Genomic DNA, 23259 nt, shown 5'->3' on the forward strand with positions numbered 1-23259 from the left:
GCTACCGTCTGTAAAAATGATGAGGCAGGAGGCCTTCTGACGTCATCGCTAGTTATAGGAGGAGTTTCTGTATCCTGTTCATTACTGTTTGTAATTGAGTTATCCTGACTCCTCTGGGTATTGTACAGGGCAGTATAGAATTATTCCACTGCTTTTACTATACCTTCGAGATTGCTGATCATATTACCCTGCTTATCTTTCAGTGCATACATCTTGGCTTGTCCTATGCCAAGTTTCGTTCTCACTGATTTCAGGCTGCATCCATTTCTTACGGCTTCTTCAGTCTTTCTCATGTCGTAATTTTGAACATCACTTGTTTTCACCTTGTTGATTAGTTTTTACAGTTTCACGAATTCGGTCTTATCTCTTGAGTTGGACACTTTCATTCCTTGTCGTTTCTTTATTAGGCCCTTTTTTACTTGGGAGAGCTTGCCTACTAGTTGCCTTGGTGCCTTGCCTCCCACTTCAATTGCTGCTTCTGAAGCCAGCCTAGTTACAGTTCCATTCATTATCTGTGTCATCTTCATCTCTCTGTTCTAAGGCTGCATATTTGTTTGCCCGTACCAGCCTGAATTTGTCTGCTTTTACCCTTACTGCCTCTAGGTTGACCTTTTTCTTCTTGATCAATTTTGCTCCTTCTCTATTCAAATTCAGGTGAATCCTAGCCCTCATTAACCTATGATCATTGCACTTTATCCTACCTATCACTTCTACATCCTGCACCATGCTGGCATCGGCAGAAAGTATGAAGTCAATTTCATTTCTTGTTTCACCATTAGGGCTTTTCCAGGTCCACTTTCTGTTGCTACGCTTCATGAAAAAGGTGTTCATTATTCGAAGCTTATTCCTTTCTGCGAATTCTACCAGCACCTCTCCTCTAGCATTCCTAGAATCGACGCTGTAGTTGCCACTTGCTTGTTCACCAGCCTGCTGTTTCCCCACTTTTGCATTGAAGTCGCCCATTACTGCAGTATACCAAGTTTGCACTTTTCTCATTGCTAATTCAATATCTTCATAAAACTGGTCTACTTCCTCATCATTGTGTCTAGATGTTGGAGCGTAGGCTTGTACTACCTTTAATCTATACCTCTTATTAAGTTTGATTACGACTACAGCTACTCTCTCATTAATGCTGTAATCGTTCAGAACCACCACGCTGTGGAGCGTCCGTCTATCGGAGGGTGCCACAAGCCCTCCCTTGTTCACGACCCGAGGTGGATTGTGACAGTTGTACCTGGATTAGTATAATCTCACTTGCTCTCAGCATCTTTTGCCGGTGACAGGTGTCACCCCAAGCCTGCAGATGTTGTGCACTGGAGGAGGTGAATTTTCAAGCTCACCATTGCAAAAAAAAAAAAAAAAGAAAACCCTTATGGAGGGCTTCAAACTTGCGACTATGGCAACAGAGCATTCGACATAGCTCGTCAGATAAATCCATAGGTAGCGAGGCTATCCCATCACCGACAAGTACAGCCCAGAGGGCCCTACATGCCTAAAAACTTCTTTGATTCATCCGCGATAAAAGTTTTCCTGATCGCGATGGGTAACTCAATATAGAACAACTTCTAAATGGTTCTGGCCTCATAGTTCCGAAATTGCATTTGCGCAGACTGCCGTGAACTCGGCTAGGCAAACCCTACAGGCGTACCGACAACCGTTCACAGTTGCGAATACATGCTCGTGATCTACAGGAGTACCAACGGAAACCCGGGAAAACGAATGTAAGTGCGAAGAAATAACTGGATGTAAACTACGACGTTTTTTTTGTACTTGATGAAAATCTGTATGTGAGCTTTGCAACTGTTGACATTACATTATTTATTTCTTACTGTTTGCGTGCTACTGCAAACTTTCTCATCACTTTTTCTCTTCCTTTAGCGCTGCAATCTTTTTTTTGGGGGGGTGGGTTAGCGTGAGACATGTAGGTAGAGTCAGTTTAAGTCCATTTAGTATATCAACTGCCTGAGAAGATGCTTGAATTATCTGCGGTATACAGTTTTTGATGATCGCGGCAGGTGGCATGGCATAGTATTTGTCAGTGGTTCTAACATCGGGGTTTTGGAGTCCCTCGTGTGCAAGCGGCCATGAACGCGGCTAGATACACCATACATTTTCGGCGGAATTGGACATCACTTAAAAGTAGTGCGTAACAAAAGAAAATTCAAAAATGAAAAAGTTTTCAGCGCTTACCGCGAATTCACTACTTGTCTGGAGGAATGTACACCAAAGAGTTCACAGTCTCGGCTGCCTGTCTCATGCATCGGAGAACTCTTTCTGAATGAGACGGAACTGGTAGTGTTCTCCGCGCAAGGCTGAGACGTCAGATGTGTGGGGGGTGCTTTGACAGACTTTCGCTCTAAGGCAAATTGTCAGTGGCGAGACGGGCCGCCAAACAATAGTTCTGAGCTGTGCGTAAAATAGGTGACCTTGGAAGCGGCCTATACGACGCCTCCGTTAAGCTACAGCATAAGCTTCTGCCTTCGATCAGTTAGACATTGTTTGTACACTTCACGCGAGAAACCTATTGACGTCCTGTTTGCCGCTGAACTTGAAACACATACAATTTAGCAGTTGCTCGTGATCTACAGGAGTACAAATGTAAACCATGAAAATGAATGTATGTACATATATATTTGGCATATATATACACACATATATACACTGTGGGATTGTCACACCCGTCCTCTTGGGACAAAGGAACGACAACGCAGTAGCGCAAACAATCACAAGGGCATTTATTGCACCTTTCATAGATCAATGCCTGCTAGCAGAGTTGCTATCCACAAAACATGCCTATGGGCGCGAGACAAATCTAGAAGTCCGACTCACCGCGACCGGATAACAAGCGAATATGTTCGCCCCATGCTGGACACCAACGCCTGGTTGTTCGCACGTATGGTCACACGAACGGTGGCGCGTTCGCACGAGGCCTCACGAGACGGTCTCGCAGAAGCATGGATCGGCACGTCCGCGCTGCTTGCTGTCCCGAACCAAAGAGGAAGAGCCTTCTCCTTTCCGTGCCCAAGTAACCCCGCCATGAGGCGGCATTAGCAGCGCTACACTCGTGCCATCTCTCGTACTGCGCTTCAACCACACCGACCGCCGCGGGCCCCAGGCCACGCAGCGAAGCCAGATTGCAGGAGACGGGAGCTATGCGGGGAAAACAACATATCAAGGGGCATGTGAGAGTCGCGCATCCCCACAACACACACGTATATGTACAGGGAAACTTTCGCCCACGAACAAATCGGAAGACTTTGCCACCATCTAGGTGGGCTTGCATTAGCAATGCAAGCCCAACTAGCCCAACAATCGGTTCTTCTTGGGTACAAAAACAGGTTGTGCATGTGCTGAGAACTTGACTTTTGCATTACAAAAAAAAAAGCGAACAACACCCGTTTTCCTAATCTTGTCCTATTTTTCGTGTAGTTTCCAAGAAGTCCTTTGTACCAACAAGCTTGGTTTAAAATTAAAGTTTGATGCTCGCCTGGCATCCAATCTGTTGCCACATCCATCGGAACTTGTTGGAAGTCGCTGGTGTTGGTATGACTAATCAGATGCCAGATTGGACGCCACATCGTATCATACATGTTCTATTTGTTGTGGTAATCTGCAAAATGAATGCATGTTTGAAGCAGCTACTTTCCATACCGCGCCAATAATATTGCTGGCAGTGTTAAAAGCATTGAAATCGATTTTACTGGTCAGGTTGCTACCCAATTATTTGGAAGTTTTTGTTGCCCCCTTCAGGAATACAAAAGTTTGTATGACAACATTGCATTCTAATAAGTTTTCACGTGTGTGCCTTTCTTGATGCTTATAGCTAACTTAAAAGAGCGCATATAGGACATGGACAAGACAAAATAACACAAGCGCGTCTGTTGTTCTGGATTGTCCAAGTCATTTTCTGTGCTCTTTTAGTTTTACTATACATCACCATAAACCAACAGCTATCCCAGCAGTGAGCCTAGTTGCCGTTGTTGCTTTTGTAGCGACATATTTTCTTGCGCAAAAAAAAAATCTCTTTTAGTGGAAGAAAGACAGAGTAGCGCTTGTCTTAAGCTGACAAATTTTAGTGAATAAATAAAAAGACCAACTTGCTGCACCGGTGTGGTCCCATCTGTGTAGTTTTCTGCTGTTACCAGTCTTGGGCTTTGGAAGAGTTGATTGCTGGTTTAGTTGGTTTTCCATAGTTGAAATAGTAACTTCATGCAATAAAAATCAGAGACAAGAAAGGTGGGCAAAGACAAGCACTTGTCTTTGTCCACCTTTCTTGTTTCCTTGGTTTTTATTGCGCTAAGTTACTACTTCAATTATTGGGCTTTGGAAATGGCTGCCTGTTGATTCATAGCCAACATGTTTGGGAAGGACAAGTGTTAAGCTCGAAAATTGGTTCATTGCTTGGTAAAAGCAGCACAAAAGTGACAGTTCTTGCCTGTTCTGTGATAGTCAACACGGTTTGCTGTACGACACCAGTTTCTGTAAGGAAGTAATTTGACTTGACAAGTGTGAAAGCGTTTTGCTCTTGCTCAGAAGTGCTGTACAAATACTGATGAAGAATAAACAAGGGACGAGAAAGGAACACGACACGAGTGCAATTGCCGTTCTGCATTCGTGTCATGTTCCTTTCTCGTCTCTTGTTTTCTCATGCTATTTTTCGGCAGTTTACTCTTACTGTGCCCTATTGGTTGCTAGATTACAAATATGAAGTTTAAACGTAGCCCAAAACAATAGTTTTCTTTATTTAAGGTGAGACTGGCTTTTTTGAAAGACAAGCACTTGGACAGCTTAAAGGGCCTAACTAGGTATGGCCATTTTGAGCTGACAAGTGTAATGCATACAATGTGTGTCCATGATCATGTCTGCTTAGGATTACCTCACTACTAGTTGTAGAAAAAGCTGCAATTTAAAACTAAATGTCGTTTGCCCTTCTTCTCGAGGGCGCTGTGTTCCAAGAGGGCGGGGTGACGTATATAGGCAAGTGTGCCTATGTACATGTATATGCTGTGACGTCACTCATAGTGACCTGTGACTCTTCGAGAATTATTCGAGGCAACATCTGTTATTTGTGTAATCTGTTCGACAAATTAAAGTTTAGAGAAATAATAAACTACACAAACCAAATGTCTGCGCAATTTTGTTTTACTTTGCCCTGCAGCAGGACTGTTTCCATTTCGTCTGCTTGTTCCCACGTGATGCAGTCATGTGCTAAGACAACAAAACATTTTCTACCACGTTCCAGCACTCAATCATGCTCTGTAATTTGCCTGCGTTTACCTCAGTGTTCCTGTAGCACTGATTTATACCACTAGTCTGGTGTTCTCATGCACAGCACACAAAATCGTGTGCTGTGCAAAACGAGACAAACAGCTTGCATGCGCAACCGTGAGTGAAAGTTCACCGCACAGCGAAAAAGTGTGGCGAAAAAAAAAAGCTAGAAGGCAGGACCCGTGATGTCTGTATCACACGATCCTCAAGCTGTGGTATGAGAGAATGTGGGGAAGGAATTTTGCTTGTGGAGGCTAGATGGGGGCAAGTAGTTAATGTCTGTGTTAGCAGTGACACTCACCTCCTGAAATCAGGGGTTCGCAGCACTGAAATATGCATATCTCGACTATTAATGAACCAGTTTGAAAAATTCTTGTGGCAGAACGCTCCCTAAAGGGCATGTAATAATTTCCAGCATATAAACAAAATTTGCTATGTGGCTTGGTGAGTGGCCCTTTAATGCACTAAGTCTTGTGAAGAACACAATGCTGATGACTGCATTTGGCTGTGATGCAGGGCTGCTGAGCCGACTTGAGTCAGCTCCCGAAGAGGACCCCAAGGGGGCCGAGCCTGCCACCAAATCGCGAGTGGTGCGACGCAAGCGGCAACGCTCAGAGTCATCACCTGACCCTCCAGTGGTGCACAAGGTGCATGCCGTTTCTCTCACCATTATTGTGCATTAATGGGCAAAGTGAGCTGTCTTTCTTTTGTCAAGTATGAAAGCAGTTATGAGCTCTTTAAGTCTCATACTAGCATTGACTTGAGTTGGAAGCGCAGTGCAACTTTTGTACTTTCTTGCCTGACTGCTACTTCGAGTGACTTTAAACGTGTGCTACTTTGTAAAAGCCATCATGAGGATATCTCCTCAGTATTTAACTAAAGAAGCATATCTTAAAGGGGGCATGACACACATTTTACAATCATAATTTATTTTGTGTGAGGTAATGCTTGTGTGTTCAAGAACACATTGGCAAAATTTTAGCGCACTTGAGCCAACACGCAATTTGTGATTCAACTTTTTATGTTCGCTCAAACGGCATAACAGTCGAGCAGCACTGGCATGCTCATGTTAAGTCACTAGTTGCATGCTTGCTGAGTGAGCATGTGTATTCCTGCGAAGTATCGGCGTTGCAGCCGGGAAATTTCCGGTTTGTTCAGCCACCATGGTACCTATGCTGTGGGGTGCCAGAGCTAATGGAGAAAGGAGTGCTGCATACCGTTCTTCAGGTTCCCCAAGGAGCCCGTCAAGCATAAGGCTTGAGAGATGAATGCGGGCATGAAGGACTGGCGCTCTTCTGATGCTTTTATTTTGTTCTGGAAACACTTTATGCCAGACAGCTACAATGACGATTTGCACTTGCCTGCCAAGTTTCGGATACCTTTCAAAAAGCTGAGGCCACGGCCAGATGCGATGCCTACCATGCTCACGCACTGACCCATTCGGCAGGCAGTGGCCTGGCAAACGTCAGCCTTGCTATATTTTTTTACCGATATTGGGTGTAATAAAGCAAGTTCAAGTAAAGGTTCAGCCAAAGCATACATTACGCAAAATCCTTGCGCTGCGGACACATTTGCCCGGGCATTTGTTTACGTATGCTGCACGCAACTGCAGAGTGGAAAAAAAAACTGTTTGCAATGCATCGAATGCATACCAGCAAACAATCTGCAGGCATAACAACTTGCATTGTGCAAAGCAGCACCAGACCTCATCTCCCGTAAAGGGCTCGCTAAGCAGCGCAGCGTGCATGAAATATGATGAAATAAAGCTGTAGTGCTCAAGAGTGTGGAAAGACATAAACAGCATTTCGCGCAACACCTATGTCGCCATCTATGTTAAGTACGTTTGCTACGCTGTCTTCATCCATTGCCTCCAAGATTTGCATGTGCCAATCTTGGAGGCCGTGTTTCATCACTTGAGCTGGTGGTGATGGGGTTGAAGTCAAAATGCATGGCATTTACGACATCATCGCTGCTTTTGCTCCTCAAAGATTTGTCACTTGGTCCTTTGCGCAAAGTTGGCAGCATTGAAGACATGGCACGCGTTATCTGGAGCAGATATGGAAACAAACGACCGCCGTGGTCCGACCTCGCGTGGCATCGTGGCTGATTTTGTAGCAAATGATGGCTCGGTTCCATGCAGCACACGATGTCACACATGGCATGGCATTATGGCGGTTGGCATCGGAGGGCGGGGCTTAGAGTCTGCGAGTTCTGGCTCATATTTTGGACTGAAATGTGCTTTTACTGCCCAGTTTTAACACGTGTATAGCCATGATAGGCTGTCTATTACAATTTCTTTTGGTAAACCGCAAATTGTTGGGTGTGTGAAGAAAAAGACGCGCCTCGCGGCACAGCCGCATCGCCAACGCGCGGCTCGTCTCGCCTCGCGCTGTTGATTGCTGGCGTCCGTTTGGACAGTGTTTCGGGCTGCTTCGCCGTTCCCGGTTGCTGTGCCTTTACATTAGGAGCCGCCAATAAACCTTTTCTCAACTGGTGGAGGTGCTGGGACTCAAACCCCGTCGCTTGAAACCCTGGAGCTGAGATCAAGAACGCTACCACCCGCCATGACCGACAGCTCCTCCCAAACGGCACCGACGCCACAGTCCATCACCTGCACCGGCGTCCCCCGACAACGGGACCCCAAGGTCTTCAGCGGTGCAGACGACGAAGACGTAGAAGACTGGTTTGCGTCATATGAACGGGTGAGTGCACACAACAAGTGGGATGATCCAGCCAAGTTAACTCACGTCATCTTTTACCTGGCTGGTGTTGCCCAACTGTGGTTTCACAACCACGAAAGTGACGTGCCCACATGGTCAGTCTTCAAGACAACCTTTACGGAAGTGTTCGGCCGACCCGCTGTTCGCAAGCTGCGTGCCGAACAACGCTTGCGCGGCCGAGCACAGCAGACGGCGGAAACATTCACAAGCTACAGAGAAGACGTCGTGGACCTTTGTAAACGAGTCAACGCCGCAATGCCCGAAGCTGAGCGCATTCGCCATATACTGAAAGGCATCGATGACGGCGCATTCCAGATGCTCCTAGCCAGGAATCCGCGCACTGTGTCTGAAGTTGTCAGCCTGTGCCAAAGTTACGATGAGTTAAGGAAGCAACGCGCTTCGACTCGGCGTCCTTTGGGAAGCGACGAGTTGTTGGCGAGCCTTGACAACATGTACGACCCATCCTCATTCTTTCAGCGGGTCAAGGACTTTGTGCGTGAGGAAGTTGCCCGCCAACTTTCTTTAGTCCCCTTCACTCAGGAGCCCACCTCCCATCTTCCAAACTCGCTCCGCACCCTCATTTCCGAAGAGGTCGCCCAAGTTGTCCCTTCCGCACACCATCAGCCGCCTGCATCTTCGATGTCCGCGCTTGAGGAAACGTCCAGGGTTGCGTTCTTGAATGCCATCGCCGATACCCTCACACCTGCCGAACGCGCCGACCTTCTTGATTTCCTGCACAAATTTAGAAGTTCATTCGACGTTTCACAACCTCACCTGGGCTGCACGTCGGAAGTACAGCACTACATTGACACCGGTTCACATCAGCCGTTACGTCAACGACCATATCGCGTCTCTGCCGAAGAGCGTCGTGTCATTACCACCCAAGTCGAAGATATGCTGCGCTGTGATGTTATTCAACCTTCGCACAGTCCCTGGGCATCTCCTGTCGTTCTTGTTCGCAAGAAGGACGGGTTATATTTGCTTTTGCGTCGACTACCGTCGGTTAAATAAGGTAACGCGCAAAGACGTCTATCCTTTGCCGCGCATCGATGACGCCCTCGACAGTCTTCAGGGAGCAGAATTCTTCTCGTCCCTTGACTTGCGTTCAGGGTACTGGCAGGTCCCGATGGCTGCAGCCGATCGCCAGAAAACCGCATTCATTACGCCTGACGGTTTATATGAATTTAGGGTGATGCCTTTCAGGCTTTGTAACGCCCCTGCCACCTTTGAACGACTCATGGACAACACGCTGCGTGGCCTCAAGTGGTCTATATGTCTGTGTTACCTCGACGATGTCGTGGTTTTCTCGCCTGATTTTCCTACTCACCTGCTCCTCCGCCTCAGACAAGTTTTGACCTGTCTAACGAACGCTGGCCTTCAACTCAACCTCAAGAAGTGCCGCGCGAGAGCTCACCATTTTAGGCCACGTTGTGTCCAAGCACGGCGTTCTACCCGATCCTGCAAAACTTCGAGCAGTCGCCGAGTTTCCGAAGCCTCAGACCATCAAAGAACTTCGAAGCTTCGTGGGCCTATGCTCATATTTCCGGCGCTTTGTTCGAAATTTCGCATCGATCATGGCGCCATTGACTCAGCTTCTATGCGGTGACGCCGCCCTCTCCTGCTGGTCCCCTGCATGTGACTCCGCCTTTGCTACGCTGCGTCGTCTTCTCATCTCCCCACCTATTCTTTGCCATTTCGACCCGTCAGCTGCAACTGAAGTACATACAGATGCCAGCGGGGAGAGGAAGGCGCGACCTCGATCGCTGAGGAGTTCCCGAGGTGCGCCGTGTCGAAGCACGAAGCGATGTAGGACGAAAGAGGCTACATCCCGCGCTGTAGCACTTGGTAAAGCAGCAGTTTCGGCGTAGCGTGTCAAATGATCAATAGCAACTACGATCCACCGATTGCCATCTGGTGTCATAGGAAGCGGGCCGTATAGGTCGATGCCGACACGATCGAAGGGTGTGGCAGGGCACGGGAGCGGCTGCAAGGCACTGCAAGGTCTCGGCGCCGTGCTCGCCCAACGAAAGGTGGGCTACCCCGAATATGTAGTCGCCTATGCGAGTCGCACACTGACGAAGCCTGAGGCCAATTACAGCGTGACCGAAAAAGAGTGCTTGGCTTTAGTATGGGCACTTGGCAAGTTCCTCCCATATCTGTACGGGCGCCCATTCGACTTGGTCACAGATCACCATGCGCTTTGTTGGCTCGCCAACTTGAAAGATCCCACTGGCCGCCTAGCCCGTTGGGCACTACGCATCCAGGAGTACGATATTCGCGTCGTATACCGCAGTGGACGCACACACTCCGACGCAGATGCCTTGTCTCGTTCACCTTTACCTCCAGACTCGGCCTGCGCAACAACTTCCGCACATTCCGTGTCATCTCTCGACATGGAATCCTTTGCAACCGCACAACGTCGTGACCCGTGGATCGCTTCTCTTTTCGACTATCTTTCTGGATCGTCGACCATCCCTGTATCCCGAACCCTCCGACGCCAAGCAGTTCATTTTGCCATTCGTGACCAGCTGCTGCACCGACGCAATTACACTCCTGAAGGTCATCGGTGGCTTCTGGTGGTTCCCCGCAGCTTAAGGTCTCAAATATGTGCCGCTTTCCACAACGATCCGCAGTGTGGCCATGCCGGAGTCTTCAAGACGTACGAACGAATTCGCCACCGCTACTACTGGTGCGGCATGTACAATTTTGTTCACAAGTTTGTTCGGTGCTGTCTTGACTGTCAACGCCGCAAATCGCCGCCTTTACGCCCATCTGGTGCCTCGCAGCCGCTCCCGTGCCCTGCCACACCCTTCGATCGCGTCGGCATCGACCTATACGGCCCGCTTCCTATGACACCAGACGGCAATCGGTGGATCGTAGTTGCTATTGATCATTTGACACGCTACGCCGAAACTGCTGCTTTACCAAGTGCACGGGATGTAGCCTCTTTCGTCCTACATCGCTTCGTGCTTCGACACGGTGCACCTCGGGAACTCCTCAGCGATCGAGGTCGCGCCTTCCTCTCCGAAGTCGTCGAAAGTTTGCTTTCGGAATGCCATATTATTCATCGGACAAGCACGGCATACCATCCACAGACTAACGGGCTCACAGAGCGATTTAACCGCACACTTGGTGATATGCTCTCTATGTACGTGGCATCTGATCATGGTAACTGGGACCGCATCCTTCCATTCGTCACGTTCGCGTACAACACTGCGATCCAGGCCACTACGGGATTTTCACCTTTCTTCCTCCTGTATGGCCGCGAGCCTACGCATACCATCGACATGCTCCTTCCATACCGTCCTGACGCCTCCGAGTGTCTACCTGTTTCCGAAGTCGCCCGACAAGCCGAAGAATGCCGCCAGCTAGCGCGCTCCTTTACGGCAGAGCAACAGCAGCGCCAGAAAGAAAACCGCATCGACACGCATCCCAACACGACCTACGCTCCAGGCGTTCTTGTGTGGTTGTCGGTCCCTTTCCAAACGCCGGGGCTTTCCTCGAAACTCGTCCCAAAATTCGAAGGGCCTTACCGAGTCTTGGAGCAAACATCCCCGGTGAATTTTCTCATTGAGCCCCTGTCACCACCTGAAGACTTGCGCCGGCGTGGACGTGACATTGTCCACGTCTCGCGTCTCAAGCCCTACCACGCCCCTCTGCCTCCCGATTCTTAAGGTGCCAGGATGGCTCTTTTTGTCCGGGGGGAGATTGTGCAGAAGAAGACGCGCCTCGCGGCAGAGCCGCATCGCCAACGCGCGGCTCGCCTCGCCTCGCGCTGTTGATTGCTGGCGTCCGTTTGGACAGTGTTTCGGGCTGCTTCGCCTTTCCCGGTTGCTGTGCCTTTACATTAGGAGCCACCAATAAACCTTTTCTCAGGTGAAACATTTCGTGCCCCCTTTAAGTGCTCGGTAAAACCCAGGTGTGCATCATGTTCACAGTTATGCTTTAATGAATACTAACCCTTGATGCGAAGAGTGCCCGACTGTAACAGTGGTGTTTCTTTTTACAGAAGGCCATGAAAGAGAAGATTGAACGCAAAAGGGTCAAGTTAAAAGGCATGGTGAGTGGCCTGTGGCTGGGTTTCCCAGCAGTATGTATAGGATGAATACATACAGTTAAAGCTAAATAATTCGCACCTCCTCAGTTCTAATTATCGGATGATGGGTAACAATGGGAACTGTGCTTCCAGCTGTCGGCCGGCAGCCGCTTTTCGATTCGATTGACATGTTCTCACCACCATGAAGTCTGAAGGAGCAGATGGTGCCTACAAGGTGCTTTTTAATGCTACAGTGAAACATCTTTAAACCATAGTTGGCCAACATGAAAATTGTAACAGCGCAAACACATGCAACCACAAAGTAGCGACGTAGTTGGCCGGAGCTCGGAAAAAGTATGTGCTAAACGGTAGTACTGTTTAACCGAAATAGCATAAGATCGACCACTTACCCGTCAAAAACGGAACTCACAGAGGGTGCGATGAAAGAGGAAAAAAAAAACATGCAGTATTTAATCACTTCGCACAATAAGTGTTATTTTCGTTTGATGCCGCGGTGGCCTAGCAGCAACGGCGGCCTCAAACTTACTGAAGCTGCGAGGCAGCTTTTCAGCCAGCCCCCTCTTCTCGGCAAATACTCGCATGGCAGATTCCTCGTTGGCGTTACGTATTCCCTGTGCACGGGCACGGTAGCGCTGCAGGAGTCGTGGGGCGCCTTTTTTATTGTGGGGTGCTGTTCTCGTCGCGCTGATTGCATTCATGAGGCTGACGTAACGTGCAGCTTCTGCCACTGTCAGGCCTGAATCACCCGTGCTGTCACTTTCCATGTCGTCCTCATCACTGTTGCTAGCCGACATTTTCGCAACAACAGAGGCAACGATGGCGAAAAGTCTAACCTCGCAGCCAACATCTCTTCGCGGTCGCAGCAGTGCTACCGCGCAACTTCTTCGCATTCCAAATGCCACGCACCGTAGTCAAGTGCTGTCCAAGCGCGTGCGTCTGCCGGCCGTGAAGACGAACCGTGCATCAGCAACGGCCGCGCCATACAGTCACATCTTGAGCCACAGTTCATCTTGTCTGAGGAGTTGACTATGACCACCGCCACTGTCCGCGCGTCACTTGCTTCTGTGCCGGCAACCGAACGGAAGATAGGGTTGATGGCTGGAGGAGCATGCTCCGTGGCGATGCACTCAAGTGAGCTTTTGCTTGTGCAAGTTGCCGCAGTGAGTACACTTCTCAGCAAAACACCATGCCATCAGTGCTTCCAGCTAGGGATAGCGGTAGTGCCAGAAACCAGGCTTGGCCTTGCCGTGAAAATGGTTTTACATTCCTCAGCATGCGGTGCTTTGGAAGCACAGTGGTCTTCACTAAGAGAAAAAGGAAGCCGGGCCTAAGCAATCAAGCGCATAGGGAAGGGTGCCACTGCCCTTACAGACCTTTGGTCTGTGATGAATGCTTCGTATAGGGAGCTTCATCAAAAGACATTTCAGGGGCACCTGAAAGCTAAATTCAGGCCTGATGCAAGCAAATCTGCAACAAACGTGTGCGCTGATGCTGTTGTAGCTGTGAAGAGTCTACACCGAAATGGACCCAACATTCCATAAGAACATCAGTCATATATGGGGGTACGTGGATGACCTGGGGTCACAGTAGCCACATTGGTGTAGGGGCTGTAATTGAATTTTACAGTGGCTTGGTACTGGACTTTGTAGCCCTCACGAACTACTATCATGGGTGCACATCGGGGCCAAAGCCAGGTGACAGTGATTATGATGTGTGGAGGCAGGCGCATCAATGTCAGAAGAACACGAACGTGAAATCCGGCAGAATGGAGGTGGAGGCCGCACTTGAGCTCTTTCATCGTTCCTTGACAAAGAACAGTCTGCATTACACCAACATCGTGTGCAATGGGGACAGCCAGACGTACTTGGCGCTGTCTGAGGACCAAACCTACGAGTTTATCCAGTACTCTAAAGAGGAATGTGCAAATCACGTTGAGAAAAGGATGGGGACTAACTTGTGCACTTTGGTCACCAAGAGCAGTAGAGACCAACCACTTGGTAGCCAAGGGGGCCTGACACAAGACCTCATAAAGAGGCTGACAAGCTACTATGGAATGGCCTTGAGAGGGAGCGAGAATGTGAAGGACATAAAGAGAGCAGTCATGGCAACATTTAACACATCACCTCTACAGATGAGGAACCGCACCACGAGCTCTGTCCTGTGGGGCCGTCAAGTTGGTGTAGGCATCGAGCAGCAGAAGCAAAAGAGGAGCCGCAGCCTGCTCACAAGTACAGGTTGAAAGTGTGTAGCTGAAGCCATGTTGTCAGTTTTCCAGTGTCTATCTGAGCCTCAGATGCTGGAGCATTGCAATGGGGAAAAAAAACTCAAAACGCAGCAGGAAGCCTGCACTCCGTGATATAGTCAATCATGCCAAAGGATAAAAATGCTTCCCTGATTGCTGTAGAGACAGCTGTAAGTGAGGCAGTGTGTCGCCTCAACAGTGGCACCTTTCGAGCTTACACAGAGTTTTGCGCCTTGCATGGCATAAAACCTGCAGGACATGGTCTCCGTCAAGCGGCTGAGAAAGATGCCTTGCACAAGAAGAGGACACACAAAGCACATGAAGGCTGACATAAAAGATCCAAGAAGCCAAGAGATCAATCAACTTGACGCTTGCAACTACAAGGCCGGTGGTTTCTAGTCTAATAAATATGGCCCAAAACTTCGAACATCTTTTTCTCAAAACTTTTTTATACCACCAAGGTCAACTTGCAAAGCCAATATCTCGGCCACCGTTATGAATATTTTTACAGCGTTTGTTTTTTACACTCGTTATGCATCACGGCACACGATGACATAGTTTGTTTTCGAAATAGTTGCTTCAATGATTCGTTATCTTTTGTTTTCACGGTCGAGATTTTCATGCATTTGGAGTAGCTGCCAAAGAATGAGAATATAAAAAAATTCTGTTAGGTTAAATATATTGCGGGAATCTCATTGTGTGCAGAACACATACAGGAGTGCTATCAATGTTTGCTTGAACTCCTAGCATCAATGTACAGGTGTGCAGGCATTTTGCAAAAATAAAAGCAGAAAAATTTTGTAAACAAGAAAGCACTTGAGATATTACAGCCATATTTTCAGTTTTGTTTATGTGATATTACTAACACCTGTGCAAAATTTCATCAAAATCTGCTGTAAATAAAAAAGTTAGCTTTGATCCCCATGTCTCCCCTTAAAGAACCTTATTGGTATTCAGTAGAAAAGAATGTCACTAATTCATTGGTTTCAGAGGAACAAATGCACTTGATTCTGTTCAACAAAAATTATATTAAAGAAAGAAAAAATTTTCCATATACTATTATTGAGCTGTCATCAGTGCTAACATACTAATGTGGTGTTCCCTTTAATAAGTGTAGACTGTACTATATATCTTGATTTCTATGTACCTAAGTTACTGGTGGCTTGCTAAATTCTTGTTATGCAATGCTAAGAGACTTCCAAGCATGTACAGCACCTTGTTTTCTTGCCCAAAATTTGTAAGCATTAAATTTTGTAAAAAAATTTTCTGGTATTGGATATTTGATTTCATTCTTGGATTTTAAAAAAAATTCAATTCGGTGTTCGATTTCAAACCTACTATTCGGTCTGCACTGTTACGAACGGCCTGCAAGGGTATCGACCTACAAAATTTTCCCAGCCAGCTGGTGCACCGTTACACTTCCTCAGTGCTAATCGCATTGAGCTTGGTAATCATCGGGGGAGTGGGTTGTGCAAATTTTTCTCTTTTGTTCAGATCTTTGCTATTTTTAGGCATGTGTGAATATTTGAATTTTAAATTTCAGTTCATTTCAAGCAACATTTGTCCAGGAGTCCAGTACTAAAGGCAGCATACCATATTTACACGATTGTAAGTTGACCTGTTTCTTAAAATTTGAAAATCTGAAGTGGGGGAGTCGACTTACAATCGAAACCAAAACATGGCACCGAAAAAAACAGTGAGACGAACGGGATATCAGGGGAGCTACAAAGTAGTTCCAATTTTATGTTTGCTCAATGGCCCCACCTATCGCTTTCCACTATCCCACGGGTTTGTTTGCTTTTTGGAAGTGTTTTTCAACATTTTTGAGAGTTTTACAGTGCACACAACACTCATGGGGGGGGGGGGGGTCGATAGTTGATGGAAGCGCTGCTGTTCCATTCACGGTGGCACCCTCAGAACGGCGGCACTGGCGGGGAGTATCGGTAGTTCATGGAAGAGCAGACACCACTCGCGGCTTGCATGTTTCTCTTCCCCCTGTAGCTCTTTAGTTTCATGCGTTCGATTTGACTGCCGGCCACGTGGTACTTCCGTGCTTCCTCAGTTATCATGAGTGTTCTGAGTCCACTAAGCATTCGGTGCTCGTTCACAGCGGCGTTGAAGAGGGCTGCCATCCTTTATGCTGTAGAAACAAATAACTGCGCAACGTGCCGCAAATTTGATGTTTCTTAATGGGTAATGCAAGAGTGGCAATGGCAGCAAAGCTAAATTTTCACCTGTGATGGCAAGCGAAGAGGTTTCTGCGGGCCGAAGTCGGGATACTTTCTGGAGCTGAAGGCCAATCTTGCGGCGGTCATCACCGAATTGCATGATCGGTCCCTGCCAGTGACATGCGACATGGTCATGAGACAAGCCTGGGTCTTCGCCTTTTAGGGACCTGCTCCGCCGTGAGTACGAGTGGCTGACAGCCGAAGGCCCCGAGCTTATTCCAACCGGACCTGTCAAAAGAGCCTCCCTGACGGCTGCGTGTGGTTGGGCGCCTTCGCCGTGGACTTATCTATGTATGCGAATGCGGAATTTCGCTGGACGGCAATGTGCTTCGGGACCGTAGCAGCAATGATGATAACAGCACTAGTGAGGAGGAGTAGTCCAGGGACCATGCCAGCTAGTACTAATAAATTTTCGTTATGGAATGCGCCCCTGTGATATGGGGGGGGGGTTGACTTACAATCTTGTGAATACCGTATGTGCCTGATGTGCATTGGCCATGGGGTGGCTGAAAAAATCGTACTCTATGAAGTGTCGAAAGAACAGTGAACCCTAGTTGTTTATTCAACATGCACTTTACATACTTGCAGATAAAAGAGAAGATGCGTGGTTAGTGAGATTACTGTATGATTACTTATGCATTGATAGCTGGTGGGCTCTCAGCCTGTGCACATAATTGTGACACATCCTGTTCATTTGCAAAATAAGAAAAATGCACCTTTCATTATTTTGAACTGCACACCCAATATGAAATTGTTTTAATCCTTTCAGGGTCACTTTGTTTTTTAATGTGTCCCCCAAAGTCACATGTTTTCATTGCAGGTTTAAATGCTTCAGAGTGACTTATTTCGAAAAAAGGAGAGCAATTACAGTCAACGACTGAATTTTCGGACGCCCAAATTTTCGGACATGCCTGATATTTCGGACGTCTTCGCGGCACCGCCACAAGCCCCATAGAATCAATGTATAAGGACATCTGAAGTTTCGGACGCTCGAACCCCCCGCCGTCCTATTTTCTGGACTTTTTGACGCGACGGAAGGTGCTTTGGCTCCTCGCGCAGCGCCCTTGCGAAGGAAATCGACTTGCAGCCGAAGCATATCACCGCTTTGAACCACAACTAGCCAAATCTAGCCTTCACACACTTTGGTTTGGCCACGCTGGTTATGTTTATCGCCGCACTTCCGCCTCCGGCGGAGTTTCCGGAGCGGCACCGTTTCGTTTGTTTACGCTGGCCACGTTTTGGCTAGTGTGGTGTGTGGTTGTGCTGTTCAAGTGTGCTCTGCGACGCTAGGCCTAGGCGCTTCGACGCTCGTCAGCGAGCTCCACTGTTCGCAACTTGAGGATTTCGCTTGCCTTCGATGGCCCCCACTCCGTCTTCGTCGTCCTCGCCGATGGCATCGAAGCGCGGAAAGCAGTACCGTCGGTTAACGATGGAGAAGAAAGCTGCCATTATTAAGCAAGTCGTGAGCGGCCGATCCCAGGCTGGCGTGAGCAAGGAGTTCGGCGCCCATGGACGACGTAATCAATGACCTCCGCTCTGCTGGGGTTTCCATACCCACGGAAATACCTTTCGAACAGTTTGTTGACGCTGACAACGAGCTCGACTTCTGCGGAGAACTGACTGACGAGAAAATAGTCCGTCAGGTTGTGAGGGATTCAGAAGACTCCGATGTTGAAAATGAGGAGCCAATGCCTGCGCCGACTGCAAGCGCCGAGTTGACGCGTGCACTGTTGACTCTCATCGGTGTACAGTGCTGACATGACCCTTGCTCAGATAGAGGTGAATATGATCGCGTGCAACCGGAACCCCGTCCAAACAACAATCAACAAGTTCTTTAAGCCACTGCAGCAATAACACCGGCTGCCTGACGATGCAATGTACATAATAAACCGGCAGTTGGCTGCATACAGAGTTCTTGAACGCCTCGTTTTATAGCCGCTTCACTGATGCTTTGGCAGGGTTTCGGAAGCCTGGTACTTCGCCCTTTACCTCAAGATCCGATAAAGAAAAAGTGAGTTTTTTTTGCATGCATTCATTTTTTCGAACTGCCTAAATTTTCGGACGTTTTTACGTTCCCTAGAGGGTCCGAAAAATCGGTCGTTGACTGTAATATTTTTGAGGTCTCAAAGTGACAAGCATTTTTTTAGTGTCTGCAGTTTATATGTTTATTGTTGAACAAATGGGTAAATGGTTAAACTAGCATAATTATATTTCAATGTCCTGTGTAATAAAATTCACAGGACATTGAAAAGCTGGGCTAGTGAGTAATCCTTGATAAACTGCTTCAGAGTGCAAGAGAACACACATACACAATGCACAAACACCAGGAAAAAGAATGAAACCTACCCTATTAGAGCACAGCTCTTAGTGCCCATTCCTTTGTTGAGCGTCGGCAGCGTCCGTCGGCGTAACCGAGAGAAAGAGCACAGCAAAAAATTAAAGAGCGAATGGGGAGCCCTGCGCTCCCCATTCGCTCAGAATAAAGACCGCAAGAGCAAGGAGGAAAACTGAGGAGGAGAGTATGGCAAAAGGGGGAGGAGGAAATCGAAGTGCTGCATGAAACGTGCTTCATGGTGCCGCCCAGCCATGTGGCGAACGTGTCCACCGCTACCATTCATGAAAACAAAGGGCTGGCGTGGGCTTCGGACCCTCTGCGCAAGCGCCACTTCGCCTGTGTTGCAGCCGCCGCCACTAGAGAATGTGCTCCACACCAGCCACGCATTCATGCTTTCTTTCTGAACAATGAGCGTCGCAACGGCTTGAAATGCTTTGGCTGCTGCTGCTACCAAATGAGCTGCTTGAGCAGAGGCTCAGCGCCGTCGCTGAGAGTATCCTGTCTCTCAGAGTAAAATTCTTTGCCACAATATATCGCGAACTCAAAACACCTAAACAGCTAGGCTCAAAATTAGCATTAGGGAGTATTGTAATTGTCGCTAAATTTTTATCTTGCAAATACTGCTGAAGTAAAAGTTCACACGATAAGCTAATGCCATTTATTTCTTCTGACAAGCACTCACACAGGACTTAGTTGTCTGATTTGAATAGGTTTCACTGCCCATATGTCGAGGTATTTCATTTCATTTTTCACTTTCATCATGTGTTGTGCCGAGCATAGCGTTTCCAACTTAAACCACTAGAGGGAGCTCTGGCACTGCAATCAGAAATGCAGTTGTTTGCTTTAAATCAGGGGTACAATCAGTACTTGGTGGGAAACGAAGGTCAGTGGGTCGCTTCGCATTGGGCACTCACGGGAAGACTACAAATGAAGCTGTGCAGGATGATATGGGCTGGACTTGTTTTGAAGTGAGGGAAGCACGCAGTAAAATTGAGTATGAAGAACGACTGAGGAGTATGGAAGAAAGTAAACAGGCTGGGAGAGTGTTGAGGTATCTGTACCGGAAAAACTTTGATTCACAGTGGAGGAAAAGAACTAGGAAGCTTAGCAGCAAGTATGCAGCCTGTAGGGTGCACAACACAGCAACAGAGAACGTCAAGCGGAAAGTCAGAGAGCCTAAAATAATCTCATGGGTGGCGGCAATGGAAAAGAAACCGGCCATGAGTAACTACTTAAGAGGAAAAAAACGAAATCAGGAAGGAAACAATTTATGATATCTCAAAGGGAAGCTCATTACTTTTCGAAGTGAGACCGGGATGCCTTGGAACACGCACCTAAAAGTGAGAGATAAGAAGGAAGAAAAAGCATGTGCTTGCTGCGGTAAAGTTAGGGAGACTATGGAGCATGTTTTATTGGAATGTGAAGACGTCTACCCAGCGGTCTCCTTGAAGCCCTTGGGTTCAACGAGAGCAGTGGAAAAGTAAGCATGTCCGCAATAAGGATTAATAAGAGGCAATTGGAGGATTGGTGGATGAAACGTAGGGAAACGCCAAAAAACAGAGACGTACAAAAGCATAGTTCGAAATAGAGGATCAGAAAATTTGGGTGGGGTAGTTCATAGTGTTTTTTTTTTCTTTTTTATTGCTTAACCTAGGTAGGACATTAGGCAGTACAATAGCAAGAGCTTGACGCAATCCGCTGCCCCGTTCCAAAGGGGACGCTCATAACATCCATTTATCCATCCATGTTCAGCTACCATGCAGATGACGGTTAGTTCATGAATTTGGGTTGTGGCTTCCTTTAAACATTCTTTTGGCTTTACTTCCTGCACTTTATCTGCCTTTATCGGCCAAATACCATCTCTCATGAGTTATTGCTATATAAAATGCGAGCTATAAAGGTTGATGACATTGTGATAAATGTCATTGTTGATTACCTTAAAGATAGAAAACAATGGTTTAGCATTAGTTAAAAATGAAATATTTGCTGAAATTACTTTGGGTTTTCCCCTAGACTCGGCTCTGGGGCCACTTTTTTTTCCTGATCTATGTGAATTATATTGCTTCAAATGTTTCCTTCAACAACAGGTTGTTTGTGGACTGCCTACTCTAAAAGGAATACGGTCGAACCTGACTATATCGAACCCGTTTACATCGAATTATTCTATATATCAAACAATTTCTGGTCATGGTATAGTTACAATGAATACATATAGCAAAAATTATGCTTACATCAAACAAATATAGCAGCGACTCCCGATACATTGAACGTCAAGCGGCGGAAAAGTGCCCCAAAAGTTGGCTTTCCCTCGTTGTAGCGGAGAAACCCGGCAGCGCAGCTCCATCCAACCGCTCTCCCTACCGTGACTGCACTGTTCAGGCGAGCCGTCGACACACCCCAGCAAGAAATTATCCTGGCCCGCCCGCAGCGCTTGCTCAAACAGCCAATCAGAGGTTCTTGTGCTCTCGTCGTGCAAGATGGCGCAAGTGCGAGTTGTCTCGCTGCTTTTCTGGTTCATTGTGTCTGCGCCTTGTGGGCCTACTCCCGCAGTGTTGCTGGGTAAAGCGGCAGAATTTCAGTTTTGTCGTGAAGTTCGAAATCATAAATCAGGTCGAATGCGATGAGAAGTCTGATGTCCCCGCAGCGTGCTAGATTCCGAGGAGCACTCGCAGCCCGATTAGGGGTAAGGCGGCCAGACTCGCGACCTGGTGTACGTGGCGCCCAACGTGTACGCACGGCCGTATGTGAGTGGTTTTCATACGTGCTGGTTTCCGCGTGCTCGGTGATGGCTGTAAATTCTGATGAATGCGACGAAGTCGCTGCCGTTGTTGCCGAAGTTCGGATCGAACTGTCGGAATTCCCGGAAGGTGTTGATGAATCAATGGTGGACGAGTTTCCGAGCGCAAATGATGGTGTCACAACCACGGGAGAGCCTGAAAACGAAGACTACATTGCCGACATCGCACCGAGCACAAGGGAAAGTGGCCACTATGAGGAAAGCAAAGACAGTCCTTTGCCCACATCTTCCGAAGTGATTGGTGCACTCACACTAGTCCGATGCTTGTGCACTGATGCGGAAGGTTGCGACCTCAGCTGCTCCGGCTCCTTAGACAATGTGGAGAAGTGTGTGCGTCGCAAGCAGCGAAATTGCCCAAGCAGAAGAAAATGCAGGGCTATTTCACGCGAAACTAAGCTGGTTTCATCAGTAATCAATAAAGTGATTTTATAAATGGTATGTGCTTTTATGAGACCCAATTATTTAGCAGGCCTATATCGAATTATGCTCTATATCGAACTGATAGGCGTTTTTTTGTGAGTTCGATATATGAATTAGGAAGGAACAGCGCCAACTAAGACGATCACAAGTGAGGAGAACGACACAGGACAAGCGCCAACTTCATCTATCTTTATTCACTGAAAAAATCAGCAAATATAAGGAAAATTACAGACATGCGCACAATGACCATAATGCATCATCTGCCAAAAAAAAAAAACATGAAAAGCAGTTTGTAAAGTGCTGCACCGGTGTGGTATATGAAATACCTTTGACCTGCGGGAAAACCTATGTGGGCCAAACGGGCAGCTGAACATGTGCGGTCGCTGAAAGAAGGAGGTGCGCATCTTTCGCATCTTTCGCAACATTGCGCAACTTGCACTGCGTTTGACCGAGCGGCAGAACATTCGCCACGAAAACAATGCCAGTACTGCAAGAAGTGTGAAACATGGTTCGAAGAGATAAAGATTCTTGGCAGAAGCAGGGAAACAAAGGCACGTGAGGTTTTGGAAGCCTTCCATATAAAGAAAAGAGGAAAAAACTGTGTTAGTGATACTACTGTGACCCTGTTCAAAAGCGAAATGTCCTATCTAGAACGGTTTGGCAGATGATGCATTATGGTCATTGTGCGCATGTCTGTCATTTTCCTTATATTTGCTGATTTTTCAGTGAATAAAGATAGATGAAGTTGGCGCTTGTCCTGTGTCGTTCTCCCCACTTGTGATCGTCTTAGTTGGCACTGTTCCTTCCTAATTCAAGTATGCACCATCTAGCCCAAATGAATGCCATCCTGAACTATGAGTTCGATATAGTTGGGTTCGACTCTACAAGATGCAAAAGAATGCAGTGTTCCTTTAGCAGGATCTTCATAATATCAGCTTGTAGAGTGAAACGTGGAAACCGGCCTTAAATACTAAGAAATGCTACCTCATGACCTATTATATATTGAAACGTTGATTCAATGCTAACTACAAAATAGGTCAAAGCACGCTTAGATAAGTATCTGATGTTAAAGTACCTAGCGCTAGCACTTTCGTAGGACCTGACTTCAAGACCTTGTAAATGGTCAGTTTTAGCATCTTCATCCAATTAACATGCCATCATCGTCATTCCAGCTCTGTCATTCCCTTCGTCA

General features: G+C 47.3%; 1 protein-coding gene across 7 annotated transcripts in view; it reads left to right on the forward strand.

Annotated features, from left to right (window-relative positions):
• LOC142558600 (uncharacterized) overlaps positions 1-23259 on the forward strand; it is a 473120-nt gene that overhangs the window by 151611 nt on the left and 298250 nt on the right. For all 7 annotated transcript variants that reach the window (XM_075670756.1, XM_075670754.1, XM_075670751.1 and 4 more), the window contains exons 5-6: positions 5785-5915; positions 11998-12048. In XM_075670756.1, coding sequence (XP_075526871.1) covers positions 5785-5915; positions 11998-12048 — 182 coding nt within the window. The remainder of the gene's footprint in view (positions 1-5784; positions 5916-11997; positions 12049-23259) is intronic.

The sequence above is a fragment of the Dermacentor variabilis genome, chromosome 9 (assembly GCF_050947875.1).
Source record: "Dermacentor variabilis isolate Ectoservices chromosome 9, ASM5094787v1, whole genome shotgun sequence".
NCBI lineage: Eukaryota > Metazoa > Arthropoda > Arachnida > Ixodida > Ixodidae > Dermacentor > Dermacentor variabilis.